Source organism: Nycticebus coucang, chromosome 14 (genome assembly GCF_027406575.1).
Source record: "Nycticebus coucang isolate mNycCou1 chromosome 14, mNycCou1.pri, whole genome shotgun sequence".
NCBI lineage: Eukaryota > Metazoa > Chordata > Mammalia > Primates > Lorisidae > Nycticebus > Nycticebus coucang.
The window spans coordinates 68,278,361-68,303,230 of NC_069793.1; the positions used below are offsets into that span (position 1 = coordinate 68,278,361).

Genomic DNA, 24,870 nt, shown 5'->3' on the forward strand with positions numbered 1-24,870 from the left:
TGTCTGTCCCAGATCCCACCCTCACTGCCCTCTCCCAACTCTTTCCCTCCCCTCCTTTCCTTTCCTGTCCTGACTCCTTTTCCCAAATTGGGGTGAGGGTGGGGCAACTCTGCTTTCTGCACTGAGGCCTTCTGTGTGCACAGCCCTGATCTAGGCATTGCTGTGAGGGCTTTAGCCATGCCCTCAGGAAGCCTCTCTTCTGAGGAGGGAGCCACAATTTTCAAATGACTTTTACAGTAAAAAGTAAATGGGCATTTGACCACGATGTTAAAAGAGGTGAATGAGGAAAAAGCCGGTACATCCAACATGCCCATCTCTCTTCCCCCTCTCACTCTTTGGCCATGACATCTCATCTTACCTGTGCTTTCACCTATATTCTTGCAATTTATTTACTGAATTCTGTCTTCTAATTCACTGAAGAAGCCTTTTGGGTCCGATTCAGCAAATTGAGGAGAGCTTTTCAACTAACGAAGTTTGCAGCTGCAATTGCTGAGGGTCTCCCGAGTGCCCAGTGCCCCACCCAGCCTTCCTGTATTCTATCTCTCTCTCTTTGAACCTCCATGGGATCTCTGTGTTGGGGCCAGGCCCCATTTTACAGATGAGAATAGTGAGGCTCAGCGAGGTAAAGTCACCCACACAGCTTGGACAGGGGTGAAGCAGCCTACTCCAATGGTCAATGACAAAGCAGGGACAAAGGAAGAGCGTCCCAGCTCTCACCTGCTCAGCCTTTCAGCTGCTTGCAGAGTGTCCTGGGAAGTGCCTCTCCATGGCAGAATCCCCTGGCACAGCCTCTTGATGGGCCTTGGCTCAGACAGTGCCAACCTGTCTCCCTGCCACCCTCATAGGAGACATGTCAAGACAATGTCAGACACACAAGTCAGTGTCAGACTGTCTGGCAGGGGAGGAAGGAAGGACTGTGTGGCTGGTGATCTTCCCCTCCATTCACAGGAAGACCCTCTACCTTGGGGAGGGAAAGGAGCTCACCTTTGCCCATAAACCCCGTTCCCACCCCACACCCTATCTATAGACCGTCTCTCCTGCCCCTGCCAGCCCTCTTTGCCATGCCATGGAAATTTCACTAAGCCTGCCTGGGCCTCTACCCACACCCTCCAGCTTCCCCCTCTGGCCTCCTCCTCCATAGCCTGGCCTTTGGCCCTGTGGGACCCTGAACCAAGCACCAGCCTCCGTGAGCCTCTGCCTCCTGGTAGGTGTGCCATGCTCCTAGCATGAAGCCAGGTTGTACTCTGAGTCCCAGGGGCCACCTCTCTGTCCCCTCCTGCTCCCTTAGACTCAGCTTCTCACTGACCTCCCACCCCTGTGTATCCCACTTTGCCCTGGAGCAAGGACACCCCTGGAATTTGGGAGCAGGCCCTCAGGAGGGAGGCAGGTGGGACTAAACCGTGCCCCGGCAGCAGCATGGCAATGGGGAAGACAAAACCCCAGCCCAGCTGACAGGCAGAGACACTGAGGCCCAGACAGAGGCCAGAATAGGTAGGCGATCCCACCGGTGATCAGGTCTCCTGATTGGGTCCATAGTCATAGCTCTGATTTTCTGAGAAAAGGAAGCAATCCATCTCATTGATTCTGGGAGGAACTTATCGTGTGTTTCCTGGAGAAGAAGTTCAAAGACTCAGAGGATACAGGGGCTGGAGGAGTTACCCTTGGGAGGCCTCCTGAGCTTCCAGCCCTTCTCCCTGCTTATATCCCTCCAGTGTGAGGGTTTCAGATTTCGCTGCTATGCCTCATGAGGCAGCCCTGGCGGTAGAGGATGTCTGCGTGGAGCTACAATCTCTGGCTATTGTTCTTAGGGTGGGGAGCTGGGCTAGCAGGGCTGAGGGGGCCCCACTGTGGCCAGAGGGAGAAGAGCCAGGCCAATCCTGTGGCCTTCTCTCCCACCAGTGCTCAGCCCAGGCCAGGGCTATTTCCAGACTGCATGGAGCCCTGCTCCTGCCCATCGGATGACTTTAACCCTGTGTGTGACTCCAGTGCTCACGTGGAATACATCACCCCATGCCATGCAGGCTGCACAGGCCGGGTAGTCCGGGAGGCTCAGGATGAAAGCCAGGTGAGTCAGGCCTCCAGAAGCAACTTCTGCCCTTCCCTGCCACGCCCTCCACCTCTGAATATCCTCACTCTCTTGGCTTTCTTTGCTCTGTGTCTGTCTGTCTGTCTCCTTCTGTTGGCAGATGTAGAACACTATTCTCTCAATAAGCTTTCATTGCCAGCCCAGACCCAGGGCATGGTGGTGAACCAGATCTGGCCCCCAGCTGTCTACCCAGGGAAGATGCGAAAGGAAATAACTCACAGGAATTGGCCAGGGTGTGGATAGGCAGGGGAAGAGGTGCCAAGTACCTGCAGGGATGGAAGGAGCCTGTCCCACCTGGGAGCATCCCAGAAGGCTTCATAGGAGGTAGCATTTGTGCCAGACCTTCAAGGATGAGTAGGTAAACTAGGAGTTGGGAGAGAAGGGCTTTCCAGTATGGGGAGCAGCATAAGCAGAGATTTGCAAGAATGCAAATACACGCACAGACACACAGGTACACATGTACATGCACACACAAGAAACTACAAAGAACTAGTTAGAGCAGGATCAGAAGGGTTCATGGAGGGAAAGCAAGGCCCAGACAAAAGAAGGGCCTTGAATGCCAGGCCAAGAGTAGGGACTTAACCTGGAAAGCAGTGGGGAGCCGTGGACTAATTTTAAGCAGGCAAGTGGCACTTGAGGCAGAGTACAGGATAGGACATAGAGACCAGTGAGGAGGCTGACACAACAAGCCCATTCAGTCTGTCAGTCAGTCAACAAACCTCCACCAAAGGCCTCCCAGCCAGGAGCTGAGGATTCAGAGCCAAGCAGCCCAGTGGGGAAATGAGGGCTGTGTGATCAGCAGCAGTGCATTCTGTGTGAACCTTTGAAGGCCACTGAGACAAGCTGGATCCCCCTTCTCTGGGTCCCCCCAAATGACAAAGGGGAGAATATCCACCTTCACAGGCCCCTGGGCTGTAGTAAAATGTGGAGGAGGGAGTGTCAGGCTGGTCGTTATTATATGACAACATCCTCCTCTCTCCAGAATTCTCCCCTGTCCATCTTGCAGAATCCCTGCCCTTAAGCTAGTACCAGCACCTGAGCCCCAGGCTCCTCCAGAGACAGACCTTGGCCACCCCAGCTGGTGCAGAGTGGAGTGCCTACTGATGGTTGGTGGTCCTGCAGAAGCCAGCCAGGCCCTGCGTAGGCTGTGTAAACTGTTGGCATTTGGAATAATCACAACCCCAGCCTTTTGCACCTCTTTGTGTTCACTGTTCTGACCGAATTTGATCTCCCTGAGAGCCTTTCCAGAGGCCCCCAGGCCCTGGTGGGTGGGGCAGGATCCCTGGCAGGCCTGTGGATATGGATCCCTGAACACACAGGTCAGATCACCCAGTTCAAATCCCTGTTCTGCCTCTAACTGGCTCTGTTACCTCAGGCAAATGATCTAACCTGTGCCTCAGTTTCCTGGTCTGTAAAATGGGTATGATATTACTAAGTGCCTACTGACAGCAGACACTGTGCCAGATGAATTCATTAAATAGTAAATGAAGAGCCACACAGTGTTAACCAGGAAAAGCATGGAGCACCGTGCCTAGGACATTTTAAGCACTAATATACACTCCTGTCCATTAGACAGATGAGAAATGGAGTCCCAAGCACGGGCCAGGCATTGCCCAAAGTGTCAGTAGCAGAGCTAGATCTGGACCCCAGGGCTCTGGCCTCCCAGCCCAGCCCCCTCTTTGGAACATCACAGAGGCTTGGGCTTGGGAACAGTATTTGGAGGAGGGTGCAGCTGAGACCAGGCCAGCACTCAGGGACTGTCACACTGGCCTGGAATTGGGCCTTGATATATCTGCTTCCTCCGGCTCATGGTGAGCTAAGGGATGGGTGGCTCGGTGCCCAGCACAGCTGTGCTCTGTAATGCCTCGTCAATGAGAGAGTGACCCAGGTGTGATGGGGAGGTGGGTGGTCATGGCGTGGGGAGTGAGATGTCCCAGGGGAGTGAGACTCAGAGAGTGAAGTCATTTATAAGAACTTCCAGCTGTGGAATTACATGAATGTGACTGAAATGTCAGGAAAAGCCCAAGAGGAAGGTCTCTAGCCTTTCCATCTCTCCCAGCAAGCTTCTGCTTCTAAAAGAAACAGGGCAGGATCTCCTTCCAGTAACCTTGCCTGAGCGCCTTCCTCCTCCACCATGTCTCTCGCCTTCAGTTGGAGGTCTGGACTTTTCCTGCAGTTTAAAACGGGGCGTACTGAAAAGATCACGCCCATGGCAGCACAGCCTGGCCTGCATGTCAGCTCTGCCAGAACATAGAGAGAGCATCCAGTCCCCCGAGCCTACGTGTTCTCTCCCCCCACCACCCGGCCTTCCCTAATCCCATGTCCTAAGTAACTTCAAGTCCAAACTCTTCTCCACACACTTCCAACACCACTCCCCAACCCAGTCCCTCCTCCGTGCCCCAGCTTCTGTACTATCAGGTCTCATCCCTCTTTTGCTTAAAATCCTTCCAAGGCTCCCTGCACCCCGTTCAGGGCTTCCCAACCACTGTGCCCCCCGTGGAAGCTCCAGTCTGTGGGGAAGAAAAGCAAGGCCCAGGCTTCTTGACTTGGCCTCACTCCCATCAGGTGCCGGAGGGCCCTGGCTGCCAGAGATCACTTCTTTTTTTTTTAATTTAATTTTTTTGGCTGGAGGTTTTCCAGGCTACCTAAGGAGTGTGAATGTAGGCTGGGATCAAACACACTGGAGGCCCAGCCTGGGGACATTTTCCCTGCAGTTAGTGTGTAGTGTTTAGGGAGTGATGCTCTTCTGGGTCCCTCCCTCTTTCTCTCTGTAATTTCCTCTCCTGCAAAAAGCCTCAGCCCAGGAGCAGCCCAATTTGTGTGGACACAGCCGATGTCTGGGTACCTGCCTAGCTCCTCAAGCTGTCCTGACTCAGCCAGCGGATCAGAAGTTACAGATACCAGCAGGCTCTGGGCCCCTGGGCCTTTCACAAGCCTTCCCGGGCCTCAGGCATTGGCTAGCTGCCTGCCCTTGGAGGCTCCTGAAGGTTCTTCTCCCCCGCTCTTACCTCCCTAGGTTTTCTACACCAACTGCAGCTGTGTGGTAGGGGGTGGCCCTGTGCCAGCGGGCTCCTGCAACTCAGCCTGCAGCCACCTGGTGCTGCCCTTCATGCTCCTGGTCAGCCTGGGTGCGGCACTGGCCGGTGCCACCCACACACCCTCCTTCATGCTCATCATAAGGTGAAGGTGGGGGTTGGGCAGGGCCGGTAGACACTAAGAGGTCCTTAACCACAGGCAGGACAAGGAATTCTGAGGAAGAGTTTGAGGAAGGAGGCCACTTGTGTGTCCTGGTCCCCGCCACAGAGTAAGCCCTCACTGGCCTGTCTTCATCCACATGGCAGCCTGCTGAGGTGAGGCTGTCTCCCCCATCATGCAGATAAGAAAACTGAGGCTCAGAGAAGTTCAGGAACTGCCTCAGTCCCATGGCTAGTGTTAGGTGGAATGGTACTGGTGGCCTAGCCCAGAGCCAAGGCATCTACCTGCCCATGGGAAGGAAGGCCATACCTCAGGCCCTGTCCTGGCCTCCCTGAGAGAGAGCATTATACTGTGAGGAAGAAGTGGACTCTCCACCCCCACCCTTCATGCAATAGATGAGACGCAGGAAGTGCAGCTGGGAAACGAAGCTACATCAGCGTGGTCCATGATTCCGAATGCTGAGCACTGGTTTTTGATCCAAGGACTTTCTAACCTTTGTCCTGAGAGTACCTACTGGACTGGACATATTGTCATTTGAGTCCAAAGTCAGGGTCTTCTGGGGTAGGGGTTTTTTTTTCTATTCTCTCACTCAACATTCAGCACAGAAGTATAGGGGTATTTTTACACACACTAAGAAATCCATTCTGCAGTAGACACACCAATTCATTTCCAACACCATTTACCTGAAGATAGTATCAGATCCCATAGGTTGAGGGCTCAGTCTTACAAAGTTGTCCCCAACTTCTGCCAGTCACAAGCCCCAATTTGTTTTACCTGTGCTTCTGACCAACTGGCTATAAGTTCGGTTTCCCTGACCCCTGCCTTGAGTATGATTAATTTTCTAGAGCAGCTCTTGGAACTCAGGGTAACACCTACTCACATTTATTGGTTTATTATAAAACATATTACAAAGGACACAGATGAAGAGATGTGTGTGGTGAGGCATGTGGGCGGAGCTCCCAGGCCCTCCCTAGGTGCACTAGCTTCCAGGAGCCTTCATGTGTGGCTCTCCAGAAACTTCCAGACTCAGTCCTTCAGGTTTTTAATAAAGCTCCATCACGCAGGCATGATTGATTAACTCACTGGCCATTGGCGATCAAACTTTAGCCCCTTTCCTCTCCCTAGAGGTTGGGGTTGGGGCTAAAAGTCTGAACCCTCTAAGCCTCCCTTGGTCCCTCTGGTGACAGGTCCCCATCCTGTTACTTAGGGGCTGCCAGCGTTAGTCACTTCATTAGCATACAAAGGCACTTATCACTTTAAAGGAGGTGCATGCCAGGAAGACCCAATATATATTTCACAATATCATGAGGACCTCAGAGCAAGATAATTCCAATTTTCCCTTTGCTGGGATTATTTTATTCACTATCTACGTTGTAGGAAATTAGATAGGGGATGGAGCCCCTCACAAATATTAGAAGACATAAGAGAGAGAGAGAGAAGAGGAATCGAATGCCCCGACAGGTGACCTAAGAGAAGTAGAGAACACAGGCTCTGGGCTGCACAGATTCTGGCTCTGACACCATCAGCCATGGGATTTTGGCCAAGTCATTTAATATAAGTCAGTTTCCTTATCTGTAAAATGGGGCTAATGATAGATAGACCTAGCTCATAGGGGTGTGTGGGCTACAGTATAGAATTACTGAGCCCACAGTCAAGGCCAGCCACTGGTGTTATTTAGGAAGAGCCAGAGGATCCCAGGCTGGGGCATTACAGTGATAGAGGAAGCAGGAGGGAGTGTCTGGCAATCCAAGATCCAGGTCTTGCTAAGTGTAGGAAAAAGAGGAAGATTTGGTGGGACCAGGTATGGGGAGAGAGGGGCAGTGTCCAGGACTAAGAACATTGGAGGTCACACAGGACCCTGATGGTCAGTGGGTGTGCCTGGTGCAAAGGGACCAGGCTCTTCACTAAAAGGAGATGGGTGCAGGTCTGATCTGGGGGGCTCAGAAATGCCCAACTCTCCAGGACTTTCTTTGCTCATCCACACAAGAAACCAATTTGGTGGTTTGCTGTGTTGGGCATTTCTGAGCCCCCCAGACCAGATGTTTGACAAAGAGGAAGGCTGGTGCTGGGTGGTGAGAGAGAAGGGCATGGGGAGAGCCCCTCCACACTGCTGCATGGTGGCTGGAACCTCCACCCTCATGGTGCCACGTGTCTGCTTATTAGAGGAGTGAAGAAAGAAGACAAGACTCTGGCCGTGGGCATCCAGTTCATGCTTCTGAGAGTTTTAGGTAAATAGTCTGCTTGGAACCATTGGTGGTGGTGAAGGGGATCCAAATGGCGACTGTGTGCCAGGCCTGGGGTGCATATGCAGAACAGGGACCCAGTCCCTCACCTTAGGGCTCTCAAGCACATGGGGTGACAGACCCGACCAGCTCTCCACGAGGCAGTGTGTGAGCAGAGGCTGTATAGCCTGTCAAGAGGCCACTTTGGGTACAGGGATAGGGGTGGGCTTGAGGGCCAAAGACTTCTGAGCCAAGATCCAGGTGCCCAGATCCCCTAGTTGCACATGCCAGGGAGGGGGTGGGGCGGGAATGTGGCCTCCGTTGACCCCTAAGCCCCTCTTTCCCCAGCCTGGATGCCCAGCCCAGTGATCCACGGCAGTGCCATTGACACCACTTGTGTGCACTGGGCCCAACGCTGTGGGCATCGAGCTGTCTGCCGCTACTACGACCATGACTTGCTCCGAAACCGGTGAGGCCTGGGCCAGAGAATGTGGGAACGGTTCTGGGAATGCTCTGAGGACCCCAGGTCTGGTAGGGTACCAGCTGAGGGGAAGGTCCCGTTTAAGTCCACCTACTGGGTGACAGGTGCTGTAGCCAGTGCCGAGCTCACAAATCCTGTAATTATATATATATATATATATATATATACATTGTCTTTCCCTTGTCTAGATACGGAAACTGAGAGTTAAAGTTATGTGTCCAAGGTTACACAGCAAAAACTGGCAACGCTGGGCCTTGACCCCAAGCTGTCTGGTTGCAGAGTCTATGCAGGAACTCAGGGACAATCAGGGGAGCAGCCCGCTTGAGAGGGACTAGAGGCTGGGGGTTGGGGTGAAAGTGCGGGGTTCCAGGCCTGGCTCTATCTCCCCATTATGGGACTTACCTTGTCTGGGGCTCAGTCTTCCCATCTGTAACTTGGGGAACTCAGAGGCACCTCGAGGCACCAAGGCCACTGGTCTGGGCTGGATGTGGAGAGGCTGGGCTAGCAGAACTGAGGGCCAGGACCTGGTCACCTCCAGCTCTGGGAAGAGCATAATTCCTGTGGGTTTGGACTGTCCAGGGGGTCTTCCTAGCAAAGGAAAAGTTCTTGAAGGCCTTGGTGTGTTAAACAAAGAGAGGAGAGGGAATATTCTTTTCTAGTAGCTGGAGGGGCAATCCAAAGCTGCACTTGTCAGGTCCCCTGATCCCTCAGAGAGGTTCGGAGAGAAGCAGGGCCAGCACAGGCCACACAGCAGTCCACGACAGGGCAAGGAAGCTGCCCAGGGCTCTTTCTGCAAAGCCCCTCCCCCTCCTGAGTTCCAAGGTCCCTTGTTCTTTCCCCAGGTTCATCGGCCTCCAGTTCTTCTTCAAGACAGGCTCCCTGGTCTGCTTCGCCTTAGTTTTGGCCATCCTGAGGCAGCAGAATAAAGAGTCAAAGACCAAGGGAGCCATATGCAGCTCTAGCTTAGAGCAGCAACTGTTGGCATCAGGGCCAAAGAAGACAGAAGATTCCAGAGTGTGAGCAGCTGTCCCAGGGCTCCACCTGGCCAAAATTGGCTGTCACAGTGGCACCTCCTTCTGGGCTCTTTGCCCAAGATTCCAAAGGAGCCCCGTGTTGCAATTTTGGCTCCTCCACTAAATGGCTGTGTGACTTCAGGCAAGCCACTCACAAAGAAATGCTTCTCTTGGGCATTTCTGAAGCAAGAGGGTCTTCCTCCGTGCTCCCCTAGATAGCCAGCTGAACTGGAACCAGGCTTTCCTGGACAAAAGGACTGCATACCTTTCCTCTAGGTCCCAGGAGAGGGAAGTGGACCATAGTAGGCCAGGCTGCCCTCCACATTGGACCCCAGCCCAGCTATGTCACTCACCCCAGAGCGCTCTCTGAGCCTCAGCCACCTCCTGTCAGGTGGTGATGACCTTGCCAGTTTTCAGGTATGTTTAGCTTTGACTATCTGTGTGGTCAGGATAGACTCAGGTCTTCTCCCCAACTCCAGGCAGCTTTCAAGACGTGTCCATTTGGTGCCCCCTGGAGGCAGAACCCTGAGCTGGACTTGAAGGGGAGCCCCTCAGGGAGGAAGGAACTGGCCTCACACTAGGAACATCCAGACTTAAACCGCCCTTCAGGAGGTTAGTGTGGGGACCCCAAGGAGCATTGGCTAGGGGGGAGAGCCTCACCTGTGACTCAGGAAGTCCCAGCTCTTGTCCTCAAGGAGCCACAGTTTAAAGATGAGGCCTAGCACCTGCCTTAGGGGCCCTAGAGTGGGGAGGGAGACCCAGGCCCACACTTGGGTATTTTCCAACTTGAGACCGAACACACACTCACATTGCCAAGATTTCAGAAAGGTGACTAGGGGCCACCAAAGTCACTGTGACCTTGGTGATTTGTGAACAAATCCCTAATTTCTCCATTTCCTCCCTCTTGCCTGGGGCTGTGTAGATAATGTCTCATTCTGTGACACCCAAGTTTTCATGAGCGATTCTATAGCTTGCTTGGGTCTGAATGAGACAATCCTTTCCTAAGTTGTGTAGATAATGGCTATGTAGATAATGTCTCATTCTGTGACATCCAAGTTTTCTTGAGCGATTCTGTAGCTTGCTTGGGTCTGAATGAGATAATCCTTTTCTAAGTTAGGGTTCCTCTTGTTTTATGACCAGTCTTATCTGGCCTGCTCATTTCCCTGGGAAGATAAGAGAGTTTCCTGCTCTGTTCCCAGCCTATTCTCCTGCCATCATATCCACCTGGCTGAGACCTGCCAGGAAGCAGTTGACAGGGAACTACTAACAGCAACTTGCAGAAGGCTAAGCCCAGCCCTTGCGCTGGAGCCTGGGAGCGACATGGGGGTGGGGCATACATGGCTCTGGCCTTCTAGGAGGTCCCGGTCTAGGGCTTTAAGGCTTTCCCACATGAAAGAAGAGAGGGATACAGAAGCTCTAATTTACTTTTTATTCTACCGATTAATACCAGTAAATATTTAACAAATATCTGAGCCTGTATTTATCAATGTCAAGAATTTCAATGTCTCCTCCAACTAGATGAGGCTTTCAGTACATTTCTGTTCCTTTCCCTTCCCTCCTGTTTCCCCAGGTTTTGCAGAAATACTCTGAATTGTAGATACAGCTTATTATTAAATTTGTTCTTCCATAATGTCTCTTCTATTACAAAAATCCTTTCCTTATAAACTGCATTAGAGGTCTGCAACAACCACATTATTTTCAGTTATTTAGATTTAAGCTTTACTGGATTCATTGCTCACCATTATTTCTTGTATATTACCTCTTTCCATATCTTATATTCTGGTCTAATTTTTATTTGGCTGAGAAACTTCCTCTAGTAACAGTTTAAGAAATGGGTTAAGGTCATGAGGCTTTTTTAGTCCTAACCTATCCAAACTGTCATTCACATTTTATAGACAAGGAAACCAGCTCAGAAAGGATAAGTGACATTTCCCAAGATCACAGAGAAAATAAATAGTGAATCCAGAATTGGATCTTGTATGAACTGAAGATTATACAATTTGGGAAGCCCTCTTTAAAAAAATACAAAATTAGATAAGAAAACAAATATGATGAGAAAATAAAACATATATCACACGATCTAGAAAAATAGAATGATATTTTTATTAACTAACTTCCTTGCACACGTCTAAAACACATTTTTCCCCGTTGGTGATTAGAGGAAATTCCTAGAGACTGGCTTCTGGATCTGTGCATTTCAAACCTTATTTCTCCTGTGGCTTCTATATCGCTCATATACTTCCTGGACCAGGTGGCATAAAACACATTCACATCATGATGTGACCTCTGCATAGGACACTTCCATGTCACAACTCTGAGTCAAGTAGTGGGCAAGCATATCTGTAGAAGCCTTTCTTTACACAGAGATAACTTCCCATAATTTATACACAGAGGTAACTGAGAAACACATAAACACATCCCAGTGAGCCCAAATGAAATCAATTCCCCACAACTCAACTCTGTCTTGGTTAGATCTCAGAAGTGCCCATGGCTACTCCATCTAGCTCATGTAAAGAAAAACTGGGACACAGAGGAAGTTGGAGTGGAAAGAAATAGAAATCTTGATTGTAGTTAAAATGTCTTATCTTTCTAAATTTCAAAAGAAATGTGAGAATATAAACACCCAGCTAAGGTCTGCCCCTATGGGGAGGAGCCCTGGTGCTCAAGCAACATCCACCTCATGAGTCTGCCTCTGGGCTGAGCTGAGATCTGAAGGAGAAGATAAGGACTTTGTGCTTACAGCCTCTGACCTGGCCAGGATGAGGCGACTCAGGAGTCACCACAAGAGAGACATGGGGCTGAGAGCCAAGGGGGGTTGGGGCAGTCAGGGCCAGGGATCCCCTCTCCCCTAATACATGCTAGTCTCCTGTCAATGAGGAGCTGTGGGCCTTTGGTCAGCGAGCTCACTTTCTTCTCACCCTTTACCAGGGAGTTGGGAGAAGGCATTAAGTCTCCAGCCTAGATTCTGCTGGTGGTAAAGCCAGCATAGGATAGAACTAGACCAGAACTGACATCCCGGTGCCGGTCCTGAGTTGTTTTTCTGCCTGTAGACCCATGCTGGGAAGTCCCAGGGCAGGCAGATGCCCCTCAGCAGCAGGGAGCCAGGAGCCATGACTGGCACACGGACGGATGAGGAGAGAGAACACTTGGCGCCCTCATCATTACCCAGATGTGCTGAATTCTTACCCATTCACGTACCTTTGCTGTGTTGCTCCCTCTCCCTAGATTGCTTTACTCCATCTCTCTGTGTGTCTCTCCATCCCCTTTTCATAAAGTTCTACCTGATCTTCCAGGCCCAGCTCCAAAGGCCACCTCCAGGGAGTCAGTGTGGTACAGGCAAGTGGGAGAAGTAACAACCACCCTGAGAATCTCATAAAAGACATAGACTTTCCATTTAAAAAAATATATACAGACACATATGCACAATTGTGCATATAATTTCAGGAGTTGAAGACCATCCGAAGCCTGGGTGTAGGGCTAGGAGCCCAGGAGCCCAGGTCAAAAACCCCTAATGGAGGGAAAAGATCAGAGCTGCAGAGTCAACCAGATTTAGGATCAAATCTTGATTCTGCCACTTATTCATTGTGTGACCATGAACAAATAATTTAACTTCTCTGCACCCGTGTTTTGTCTCCTGTAAAGTGATACTGATCTTGCCTAACTTCTGTCTCCCAGAAGTTGTGAGGACCAAGTAATTACAATATACTCACTTACAGGCACTGCGCCTGATCAGCATTTGTAAATTTCCTTACCTTTCTCCTGTCCCAGAAAGAATTTAATGAACACAAAGAACATTGTGGTGGGAGGGATGGTGATGACGGAGGGAGGAGGCACACCCCCTGCCCTGCTCTGGCCACAGCTCCATTGTCCCCTAATCTCTCCCCGCTGTCAGCTGGGGCTTAGATGGCCTAGTCTTATCTCTACCCACAGCCAGCTTGGGACAGCTTTTCTCAACCAGATTTACATTTTTATTGATTTTCTTTCTCCCTTCCAGAGCAGTTCCTTCCTTTCTGCTTCCCTGTTGGCTATAAAATGGGTCTACCCTGAGAAAATGGCAGTGCTGGGGCTGGCAAAGAAGTGATGGTTCCAGAATGAGTTCTCTAACCAGCCACCCATCCATCCTTCCATTCATTCATTCAGCCACTCACTTGAACAACATATCTTACATGTCTGCCCTGTGCCTTGTGCTGGCACTGCTGGGGACACAATCGTGACAGATATAGTCTCTACTGTCAGGCAACTCCCAGTGTTCACAAAGTGACCAATAGTAACAAAAGCATGAGCTGTCATATAGAAGAGGGAAGAGGAAGCCACACACTCTCCCTGGAACCATCAGGGAAGGTTTCCCAGAGAAGATAAAAGCAGAGCTGGCCTTAAAAAATGGGCAGGATTTCCCCAAGTGGGGAAGATGGGAATGGGCAGGAGAAACAACAGGATGAACAAAGATAGTGAGGTGTGTCTGAGATAGAGCGACAAGAGCAATGTGGCTGGAGCAGGCCGTGTGCAGGGCCATCAGAAGAATGGACTGCTAAGGCTGGAGAGACCAACAGGGGCCAAGGTTGAGTTCCAGATCAAGACTTTGGATGCCTTTCTGAAGACAAGGGGAGAAGCCTTGAAGCATTGATTGATGAGTTATTCCATTGATCAGGTACTTTTTATTTTAAGCAGAGAGTGACATGACAAGATTTATATTTTAGAAAGGCTGCTGGCTGCAGCATGGAGGGTTTGAGTAGGGAAGGGAAAGGCCAAGAGCTCAGGGAGGAGGCTGGTGCAATAGGCAAGAGAAGCAGAAGGCCTTGAGCCAGGTCAGGAGAGGCATCATAGAAGTGGGACATTTAAGCTGACTCTTGAAAGATGAGTAGGAATACACCAGGTGGAGAAGTTGGGAAGTATGTCCAGGCAGAAGAAATTGCACAGATAAAGGCTCAGCATACAGACAGTTTCTGGCAGGCTTGGGAAATTTCCACTAGTTCCGAGGGGCTGGAGAGAGAGGACAATGGGGATGAGGCTGAGGAAGTGGGTCGGAGCTCTCATTGCCACTCGGTGTCCTCTGTATCCTGAGCCTACTAGCTCTGGTGGGAGTGGAGATGGAGCCCTTACCATAGTACAGGGCTGGCTATATGGAACTAAGAGCCCTAGGCCAGATGCTCCTTACTCAGACCTTTCGCAGCACTTGACATTTTACAAAGTCCCTTCCTGCTTGATCCTCATGGTTTCCTGGTGAGGAAGGCAGAAAAAGGATTATCATTCCCATGCAGTAGATAAAGAAATTGAGGACCAGAAAGGGGTAGAACTTGCCCAAGGTCATTTAAGAGCCCAGATATTCCCCTCCTAATGTTCCCATCTTGTTTCTAATAAATCAACTTGTCCTTGAATCACATATACAATAGAGGTAGATGCTGACTAATGTGGTTGAAATGAAAAAAGGTGGGGGGATAGAAAATACATCAGAGAATGCCCCCATTTCTGCAACCTTCACTTTGGAGGTGGAGACATTCCAGCTGAGAAAACAGAATGAGGTCTTCACTGCTTTGAAATTCAATAGACAGGGGTACCAATCCCAGCTCTGCCATTTATAGGATGTGGGAAGCCACTGTGCTCATCTGAGCCTTGGTTTTCTCACCTGTAAAAGAAAGAAACAAACTTCACCGGTCAGACTTGTGAGAATTTAATGTGATGAAGTAGCACTATAGTAATTACCCATTGCTGAGTAATAAATTTTCCCAAAATTTAGCAAATTGAAACAACAAATATTTATTATTTCATGCATTTTCTGAGGATCCAGAAGCTACAAGTGGGTTAACTGGTAGATGCCAGCTGAGCATCTCTAATGCATCAGGCAGGGCTGTGGTCATCAGAAGGCTCAGCTGTGGCTGGAGGGTCCTTTTCTAAGCTCACTGTGGTTGTCATTAGACCTCCATTCCTTGCTGGAAATTGGCAAAAATCTTTGGTTCCTTTTTACATGGGCTTATACGTGAGGTTGCTCATAACAAGGCAGTTTCTTTCCTCTAGAATGAATGACCCAAGGAGAATATATACTACCAAGATGGAAGCCATCGTGTCTTTTATATTCTAAGCCTGGTAGTAACATACCATAACTTTTTCTATATTCTTTTGGTCACACAGACTAACTCTGATATAATGTGGGAGGGGGATACCAAAGGGTGTGACTAGCAGGAGGTGTGAGTCATTGGGACCCATTCAGAAACTGGCTACCATAAGCACCCAGACCAATGCCTGGCACACAATAGGTAATTATTATTAGTTGCTATTACTCTCAGTATGATTGCAGCCTGGCTGAAAAGATAAGATTTGGACATGAAAAGATGAGAATAAATGAATAGTGGAATGTAATTTGAATTAAGCAGTGCTCAATTACATAGTAGAAGAGAGTGTATAAACAAAGGAGTATAAACCAGGGAAGACTTCCTGGCAGAGGTGGAGCAGAGAGGGGAAGCTGATTCAGAGAGAAGACCAAAGGTGAGTATGGTAGGCCACTATGGTTGCCTTCACACAGCAAATCCCCACTTTCTCCTTCCAGTAGCAAGGTGCCCAGCCAGAAGGATGATCCAAGCCAGCAATGGAATGCCTTTTCTTTCACCAGTGAGTAGGCATTTGACCTCATTTTGGTCAATAACATGTAAGTGGGTGTTTTTTTTTTTGGTAAAGCTTCCCTCATGGATAAAAGAATGGCATGAGAAGAGAAGACCCTTTTTGCTACTGTGCCCTTTCTTCCTGCTGGAGAGGACATGGTGCTTGATGCCACTCAGTCGTCTTGCTATCATAGAATGGGAGATGCCTGGGTTGCCAGAGATACTGCTAAGTCAGAAGACCAATCCTGGTACCACCTTCCTCTGACCTCCTTGTTAAGGAAACAAAAGGTTTAAGCTACTCTAAAGTAAGTGACCTCTTCCCTGTGTCCTAAATGATTTATTAGTTCCCTCTGAGGTTATTTCCTTTTATCAAGGAATATAGAGGGAAGATTGGAATGGCAAAAGGCCCTGGGCTGGGTGGCAGGAATTCTTGATCTAACCCAAGCTCTGCCTGAGTTGTTCTGTGATCTTTGTCCCTGACCCTCCAGTCCTCCAATAAATGTAGCTAATATTTATTGACTGTCCACTGTGTGCCAAGCACTCAGCTAAGAGCTTCCCTTGCATTATCTGGTTCAATCTTCACAATAACTCTGTTCTGTTGGTATTATTATTCTCTTTTCTTTAGGGCTAAGGAGATTGAGGCCCAGAGAATGAGGTAATACTCCCAAAGTTATACAACAAGGTACTGCTGGATCTCTGAATTCCAAATTCAGCTTTGTCTCTCCCCCAGTTCTAGACTCCTGACCATAATGCCTAGCAGTGAGAGGAACTCTTTGGGCAAGGTGACCTCTAAGGGCCTCTTCAACTCTAATATTCTTTGATTTGGTGTCCCATTTCTAGCTATATAATCAACAAACCAGCTTAGCTTAGAGAAGAAAGAAACAAGGACTGTCTTTAGCCATCTGAAAGCTGTCATGTGAGTGGGAGATTAGACTTGCTCAGCATAGCTCAGGGGACATGAACTGGACCAGTGTGGGAGCACTACAGAGAGACAGAGTGAAACTTATATAAGGGAGAACTTTCTAGCTGCCATTTGGCAGGGAGTAGAGCTATGCCAAGATGTAATGACTTCCCTGTAGTGAAGGTTACGCAAGGCTGTGTTTGATAAACTTTTGTCAGAAGCACTACATTGAGACTTATGGTAGGAATTAAATAGGATAACATATAAGAATATTCCTGGTTTGGCGCCTGTAGCTCAGTGAGTAGGGCGCCAGCCACATACATTGAGGCTGGTGGGTTTGAGCCTGGCCCGGGCCTGCTAAACAAAAAGACAACTGCAACAAAATATAGCTGGGCGTTGTGGTGGGCACCTGTAGTGCCAGCTACTCAAGAGGCTGAGGCCCAGGCATCTCCCATTCTATGATAGCAAGACGACTGAGTGGCATCCAAGAGTTTGAGATTGCTGTGAGCTGGGATGCCATGTACTCTACCCAAGGCGATATAGTGAGACTCTGTCTCAAAAAAAAAAATAAATAATTAAAAAAGAATATTCCCAGCACTATAACTGGTACAATAAAGGGGATCAATAAACTGTTGTGTTTTGTTTTCCTTTTTAACACTGAGATTCTTGGATTTTAAGATGGTATGATATGGATTTTTGGCTCTTTGGCTCTAACATTCTACAGTTCTATACTCTGTGGCTCTGCCCTGCTAAGATGGCTATGATTTTCATACTCGTAACTTTCCATAATTGTGTGGCTCTACAAGCTGAGCAATCTATGATTTCATAATTTAATAGTCTGTAACTTTAACAATTCAAGATTCAATAACATATCTCTCACTAGTTCCAGAAACGAGGGAGTCACTCCTAATGCTGTGCTTCAGCGGCCTGGGAACAGATTGGGCTACTCCCTCTGCCCACCTTATCATTCTACCATCATCCCCGCAACCAGCCTCACACTCTCCATTCCAACCATCCTCCCTGATCCCTACCCCAGCCACACCCTGCTGTCTACCGACCAAATAAGTGGGTACATTCACTCTACCTGTTGGTGATTGTTCATTAAACAAGAGCCTTACTATGACCTGGCTTTTACCTATTTCAAAAGGTTATATAAAGGAATAAGAAGACATGGTCACAGTTTCAAGGGGCCTAATATCTTGCTTTTCTTTAAACTCAACTCAAAGTCACCTCTACCAGGAAGCTTTCCACTAAATATCTAACACCAATAACCTTAATCTGAGTCCGAAATGTGAATATCTGAGCTCTTCAGTTGGTTATTGTGCACACTGTAACTTATCTGACTATTTTATCTCCCTCATTATATGTGAGATTGCCCTCTGGTCTCCTCAACCAGACTGGCGAGTTTTCCACAGGAAGCTGTGTCTTCTCCATCAGACTGGAGGCTCCATGTAGATATGGGCCATGCTTCCCTTACATTGTACTTGAGTTATAGTTAGAGGTAATGTTCCTCTATCAGATCCATAAATTCCCAGAAGCAAGTTTATGTCTGTGTTGTTGGACTGAGAATTTCATAAAAGCAGAAGCCACATTAACTCACAAGATGCAGAAGTCCCCAGGGCCAAGGACTGGCTCTCTATACTCGGACTTGGGGCTTCTCTCTGGCAGCAAGGAGTCTAGGGTTTTCCTCTCTCTGTGTATTTTCTCAGTCCCCACCTAGGACTCTGACCATAAAAAGTGATATTTTTCCTACAGCAAACAGACAAAAACTGGAAAAGGGAAGACTCGGGAGGCAGAGTAGGCACTCAAGCCCCTCCCAACATATCCAGACCTTCCCATGGTCTATCCTGGGCCCTCTCTTGAGAGCTGCTATTTCTTGGCCAGGAGTGGGTCTCTCCCAACTCCTCCTAGCAACTCAGAGCAGTAAGTGAAGATGTCAGCACCTTGGACAGCGCCCAACCCATTACAGGACGTGGAGCCAGCGGAAGCAAAGCTCTCCAACTCCCTCAGCCTCTGGGTGATGGATTTCCTCGTTTCTCAATTTGATTAAGCCCAGTAGATAACCAGAGCGCCTTGTTCCTTTCTCTTCTCCCTTCCTGATGAACATAATTAACTCTGTCAGGCTGGGAATACTTGCTCTTAAATACTGCCTTCCCAGCCCCCACCCAGACATGAATCAGTAGCACACAGCCAGCACACTGGAAAACTCATATGTTTCCTCCTGGGGAATGGAGGTGGGAGAGGAGGCTCTCCCTGAGACATATAGAGGCTGCAAATAAAAACTGAAATGTGGTAGTTGGATAAAGAAATCCCTAAGCTGGAAGTCAGGAAATTTGGAATTTAGTCCTGGCTTTGCCACTCATCTACATATTACCTAGAGCAAGTCATGTAAACCTTCTTTCTGAGCCTGTTTTTCCCTTTGCAGGAAGAGGATATTGGCATAAACAATCTCAAATGCTGTGTTCAGTGATAATAATCTATGGAGGGAAATGTTTAAAACAGAGAGGGAAAGGAACTTGCTTAAGGTCACACAGCAAGTTTATGGCAAAGCTGGGCTTGAATTCATAGCTCTAGGCTTCTACTCTAATGTTATTGCCCCTGTATAGAACTTACTTCATTCACATCACAGACTTTCTTGCCTAGGGATGGAGGCTGAGAAAGTTAAAAACACATAAGATTGTGTTAAATGTGAAAATAACATTTAAGATATGTGGAAATGCTGATACATTTGAAGAGAAGGGAGAGCATGTCATGAATAATTAAGGTTAGAGAAAAAGGACTATCTGACACAGACAGGAATCACCCCCCAACTCAGAGAAGCCTCGTAAGGTTTTCTTACTTGCTCCAGGCCATTCAATAAGTCAACTATAGAATCTTCTTTTAGAGAAAGAGTGGACTCTTATCATGATCAAGTGTTGGGGGTGCCCCTGTCAGAGAAGGGGAGAATGGACAATACCAATCACCAAATATGTATTAGGTTTCTAAATTGTGCCCAGCTCTCTACCAGGCACTTTGGCAGAGTTATAAAGAATAAGACTTGAATCTTCTCTCTAGGCACTGTGTCTTTGATGTGCTGCTTCTCTTATGTGGAATTATTTCCAATGCACCTGTGGAAGTCCAAATGCTGCTATTCAATCAAGGCCCAAACCAAATGCCTCCCCTACCAGGAAGGCATCAATAACCTCATTCAGAAACCACTTCTTATTCCTCTGAATTTCCAAACATTTTCTTTGTTCCTGTGTTATAGTATTTAACAATATATTCTTTATCTACTGCTATCCCCTCCTCTAAGAAGGGGCAGGGAGAGAGACTTTATTTGGTTTTGAATCTCTCAGAATACTCAACACAGATTGCTCTGTAAGCAATGGATGGATGGATGGATGAATGGATAGAGATGTACGGGTGACTGGAAGGGAGGGCAGATGAAGAGATGTGTGTGTGGATGGGTGAGTTGACATATTAATAGTGGATTAGTAGGTGAATGGATGGATGGACAGAGAGAGAAGTACATGATTGGATAGGAGGATGGTAAATGTATGAAAAGTTGGCCAGATGCAATGGCTCAAGCTTGTAATCCTAGCACTATGGGAGGCTGAGGCAGGAAGAGCCCTTAAGCTAGGAGTTCAAGACCAGCCTAAGCAAGAGTGACACCCCCATCTCTACTAAAAATAGAAAAATTATCCAGGCATTGTGGCAGGTGCCTGTTGTCCCAGCTAATTGGAAGGCTGAGACAGAAGAATTGCTTGAACCCAGGAGTTTGAAGCTATTGTGAGCTAGGCTGACACCAAGGCACTCTACCCTTGCCAAGCCTGGGAAAAAGAGTGAGACTCTGTCTCAAAAAAGAAGAAAAACAAAAACGTATAAAAAGTAAATGGATTGGTAGATGGGTGGGTGGATGGACGGGTGAAGAAGTGCACGAATTAATCTATGGACACATGAATGGAAAGGTATTAGGTGGACAGTGGAGCTGGTGAGTGGATGATTATATAGTTGGATAGCTATGTGGGTAATTGCACTATTGAATGGAAAGATAAATGTCAGGGTAGGTAGAGAGAATTACTGGGGGAAAAATGGAGATGTTCCTAACATCACAAAGGTCTTTTTCATGGAGTCTTCCCATTGCTAGTGCCTGAAAAATTACTCTGGAAGTTAGCTGTGCTTAAGCTGAATCAAAAGTGTGCTAAGGCCCCAAAGATCTCAGTTTATTTCAGGCTGTATCAATAACAATATCAAAAGAGTGATGGTCCTGTCCTACCCTGAGCTGTTCACGCTGCCCTGGAGTCTGTTCTGCGGTCTGTACATCTGAAGGGATGATGGTATCCATAGCTTGTGCACTGCTATGGTTTGAATGTTTCCTCCAAAGTTCGTGTGTTGAAAGTGCAATCCCCAAGGCAACAACGTTGAGAAGCAGGGCCTTTAAAAGGTGATTAGGTCATGAGGGTTCTGCCCTCATGAATAGATTAATGTTGTTATTGCAGGAGTGGGTTCATCATCTCCAGAATGGGTTTGCTATAAAAGCATGCCCTCTTTTGCATTCTCTCCCTCTCCCTCCCCTCCCTTGCCCTTTTGTCTTCTGCCATGGAATGACACAGCACGAAGATCATCACCAGATGTGGGGCCCTTGATCTTAGACCTCTCAGTCTACAGAAATATAAGAAATAAATCTTTCTTCTTTATAAACACCCAGTTTCAGGCATTCTGTTACAGTAACACAAATGAACTCAAAGACCTACACAGAGAAACAGTAAGGGGCAATCTACGGAGTCCACCAAATGGGGAACTAGTGAAAGAACCAGAAATGTTCGTTCTGGAGAAGAGCAAACTTGGAGGTGACAATCCCACATCCCAGGATCTGGCTGGCTGTCCTGAAGCATGCCCTATGGCCTCAGTGGCAGAGCTGGGTCCCAGGGGGAAGTCACAGGGCTGGTGTCCCAGCTAAACGTGAGAAAGGACTTTCTCCCAGGTGGAGTCATTACCCAAGGGAAGGGCTATTCTCCTCTGGAAGTGAGCCCATATCCAAGTACAGTCCGGACATCCTCCATAAGGGAAGAGACTTATGTGGAAAGTAAATTAAGGCCTCTTCCCACCCTAAGATTAAATCATCTGTTCATCTCTTCATTCCACAATAAATCAGGTTTATCTGTATCTTGTTCCCAGACTGGAATCCAAGGAACTTCTGTCCAGAGCTGAGGTGTTGAGAGATCTTAGAGACATATAGGGTCTTTGAACCCTCAACTTTCTCTACATGTAGGTTGGGGGGCTTGAGGAATGAGTAATTGCTGAAAATGTCCTTTCATAGACTGGGGAGGAGGAGGATCAGAACCACTCAGAGCCAATCCATGACCCAGATTCCCTGTAATTAATGAGCCTACATAACTGATGTGTTGGCTTGTGATCAATGCCATCTCCCCAACCCGGCCCCACTCCCTGGTATGAGAAGATTAAATCAATTAAGAGGAGGAGGAGGTCTGGCTGGCATTGGTTGGGGATAGCAGATAATTCACTTACATAACAGGGGATTGAGATTTGGACTTGGCTCTTGAGTAGTGGGGGTAGATCCCACACCCCGAGCCATGGGAGAGGGACTCCAGGATTTGAGAGTGAATACAGAAGAAGAAAGGGGGCCCAGGTGAGGAGGCAGTGGTGATTGCAGGCCTATCTTCCATCTTCTTGCTGACAACTAACCCCTTGTTCTCTGGACTGGAAGAGATCCAAATTGAAAAATCACTATCCTTTCCCCAAATGAGGGTATCCCAGTCACCAGTATCATTCAACAATGCAAATCTAGCCAAGGCCCTCTCCTTAGCCTGGCATTCAAGGCCCTGCTACCTATCCAGCTGCACCTTCAGCCTCTAAGTGGTGGGTATTTTGGTAGAGAGGAAATTACTGTATCCTGGCACTCCCTCTATGCCAGGTATCAGCTGGGCACTGGAGGTACAGGAAGAAACAGACCCAGTTCCTTCAGAAGCACTGCCTAATGGAGGGACACATACTCAAAACACTCTGGGCCAAGTAGCATAATCGAGCTCTGTATGGGCAGGGCACGGAGAGAGCCATGCCCGAGGGAGGCCTCCCAGGCAGGGCCAGTTGCAGAAGGCTCCCCAGAGGAGGCAGCACTTGCACTCGGAGCCTTATAAGAAGGATGGATTAGGGGGAGTTCATCAGGCTGACCTGGTTGAGGGAAGAGCGAACAGTGTGTACAATGGCATGGTAGGTGAGATAGCTTGGCACACATTCAGGGATTATGGACAGTTCTTGTGGATGGAGCACAGAGCATAGGCAGGGATGAGGGAGATAAGGCAGGAGAGGTAGTTGGGTCCAGGGATCTCTTTGATGGCATGCCAAAAGACCGCAGCAAGGATCCCAGAGTCTGATCAATTCACATTGATCATTCCTGGGCACAGACAGACACCAGGCCCTGTGCTGGAACTGGGATGGGGCAGCAGTGGGAAGACAGAGATGACCCAACTGGGCACTGCCCCACCCTCAGGAGTTCTAGGAAAGCACACAAATATTTCCCCGCTCCAAGCTGGGATTGGAGTGTTTCTAGAGCTCTGGTGCTTGGATAGGCCTGTCTGGAGCTCTTGCTTGAGAACTAAGATATCCACAAAAGTAGTCTTGCTCATCAATGGGGAGCCAGCCTCTAGAGCCTGCTCCTGACACTTAACTGGCCTATGTTATGGTAACAAAAACACACAGAGAGAAGGGATGAACTGTATCCTGGGGATAGGGAAGGCATGGACTGGGAGGTGTTTAGAGAGAGGACTCACCAGGATTGAATGTCCTGGTGGGAAGGGTCTTAGATGGTGCTCAGAATTCTGTCTTAGGCAGTGCCATCCTCTGAGAAACACAGAGGATTCGAGGTCAGAAAGGGAAAATGAGTTGCAACTCTTTCAGATTGCTCAAATTACAGGATTCATCAAGTGGGAACCCAAGAGCCTTAGGAATTCAAGCGGACCACACACAAGTGCTTGCCCTGTGGGAGCTTTCTTCGTTATATGGAAATCCTCCTTCTACTCCTCCCTCCCCTGTTCCCTTCCCTGCTTCATTATTTCCTTCAGCAGCTCTCTCTGAATATCTTCTCTTCCCAGGCTGGCTCAGGGCCAAGCAGGGAGGCACGGACCTGAGGGTTATCCTGTTCTTTCTCCAGAAGGCCTGTCCTAAACATAACACTTCTAGCAAAGACAGGACTTTCCTGCATGAAAACTTGGGCTGGGAATTGAAGTTAGTGCTTCAAATATATTCTATGGCGAAAAAGATTTAAGAGCTAACTTTTGTTGTTGCAAGCAACAGAAACAGACTCAGGCTAAACCAACTTATTGGCAGTTGCACCAGTCAGCTCAGAATGGATGAGAAAGCTGGAGAACTAAATATGGGCAGTTGGATTCACAGCCAAGTTTATGTTATAGGAACAGCTGGTCCCAATGCCTCCACCAACATGCCCTTGACATCTGAACATCACCCAAACTGATGCATGACACAAGCACAGATGAATTCTAGTGAAGCTGCTTCCTAGCCTAATTCTCACTTCAAATGCTGAGACAGGCACCCAGTTGGCCAAACTACCAACTTTGAAGTGGGAAGTGGGATCCTAGTTTCTTCAACGACTCATCTAGCAGGAGATTTACTCAAAATACAAAGTAATGGTTTATTCCTGTGCAGTAAAAAAATGTGACAAATGTCCACTTCACCTTTATTGAGGACCCACTAGGTGCTGGACTCATTGCCAGTAGTTTTATATATACAAATTTCCAATGCAACTCTATAAACTAGATCAGAATTAATCCCATTTTATACCTGAGGAAATTGAGGATAATAGAGGTGAAATAACATTCCCAAAGTCACTCAGCTGGTTAAGTGATGGAGCTAGGACTCAAACACAGGTGGGCATTTTGTTGTTGTTGTTAATCAATACTTTATACTGCCTCCCAGACTGTGAACACACAAAAAGCACTTGTACACATTAAAAGAAAAAGTGTGGGGCATAGAAAAATGACTAAAAGCAAATATCCCAATGTTGGCTGAGGGCAGGGGCTCATGCCTATAATCCTAGGTCAAGGCAGGTGGATTGCTTGAGCTCAGGACTTTTGAGACCAGCCTGAGCAAGAACAAGTCCCCATCTCTACTAAAAATAGAAAAATTAGGGCGGCACCTGTGGCTCAGATGTAGGTATAGGGTGTGGGCCCCATATACCGAGGGTGGGGGGTTTGAACCCGGCCCTGGCCAAACTGTAACAAAAAATAGCCAGGCATTGTGGTGGGCACCTGTAGTCCCAACTACTCGGGAGGCTGAGGCAAGAGAATTGCCTAAGCCCCCAGGAGTTGGAGGTTGCTGTGAGCTGTGATGTTACAGCACTCTACCAAGGGCGATAAAGAAAGA

General features: G+C 48.3%; 1 protein-coding gene across 4 annotated transcripts in view; it reads left to right on the forward strand.

Annotated features, from left to right (window-relative positions):
• The window catches only part of SLCO2B1 (solute carrier organic anion transporter family member 2B1), a 56,800-nt gene extending 46,029 nt beyond the window's left edge, over positions 1-10,771 (forward strand). For all 4 annotated transcript variants that reach the window (XM_053560922.1, XM_053560923.1, XM_053560921.1 and 1 more), the window contains exons 10-14: positions 1,900-2,065; positions 5,103-5,266; positions 7,445-7,509; positions 7,852-7,972; positions 8,827-10,771. In XM_053560922.1, the coding sequence (XP_053416897.1) occupies positions 1,900-2,065; positions 5,103-5,266; positions 7,445-7,509; positions 7,852-7,972; positions 8,827-9,004 (694 nt within the window). In that variant the 3' untranslated portion in view covers positions 9,005-10,771. The remainder of the gene's footprint in view (positions 1-1,899; positions 2,066-5,102; positions 5,267-7,444; positions 7,510-7,851; positions 7,973-8,826) is intronic.
• Positions 10,772-24,870: the final 14,099 nt, after the last annotated feature.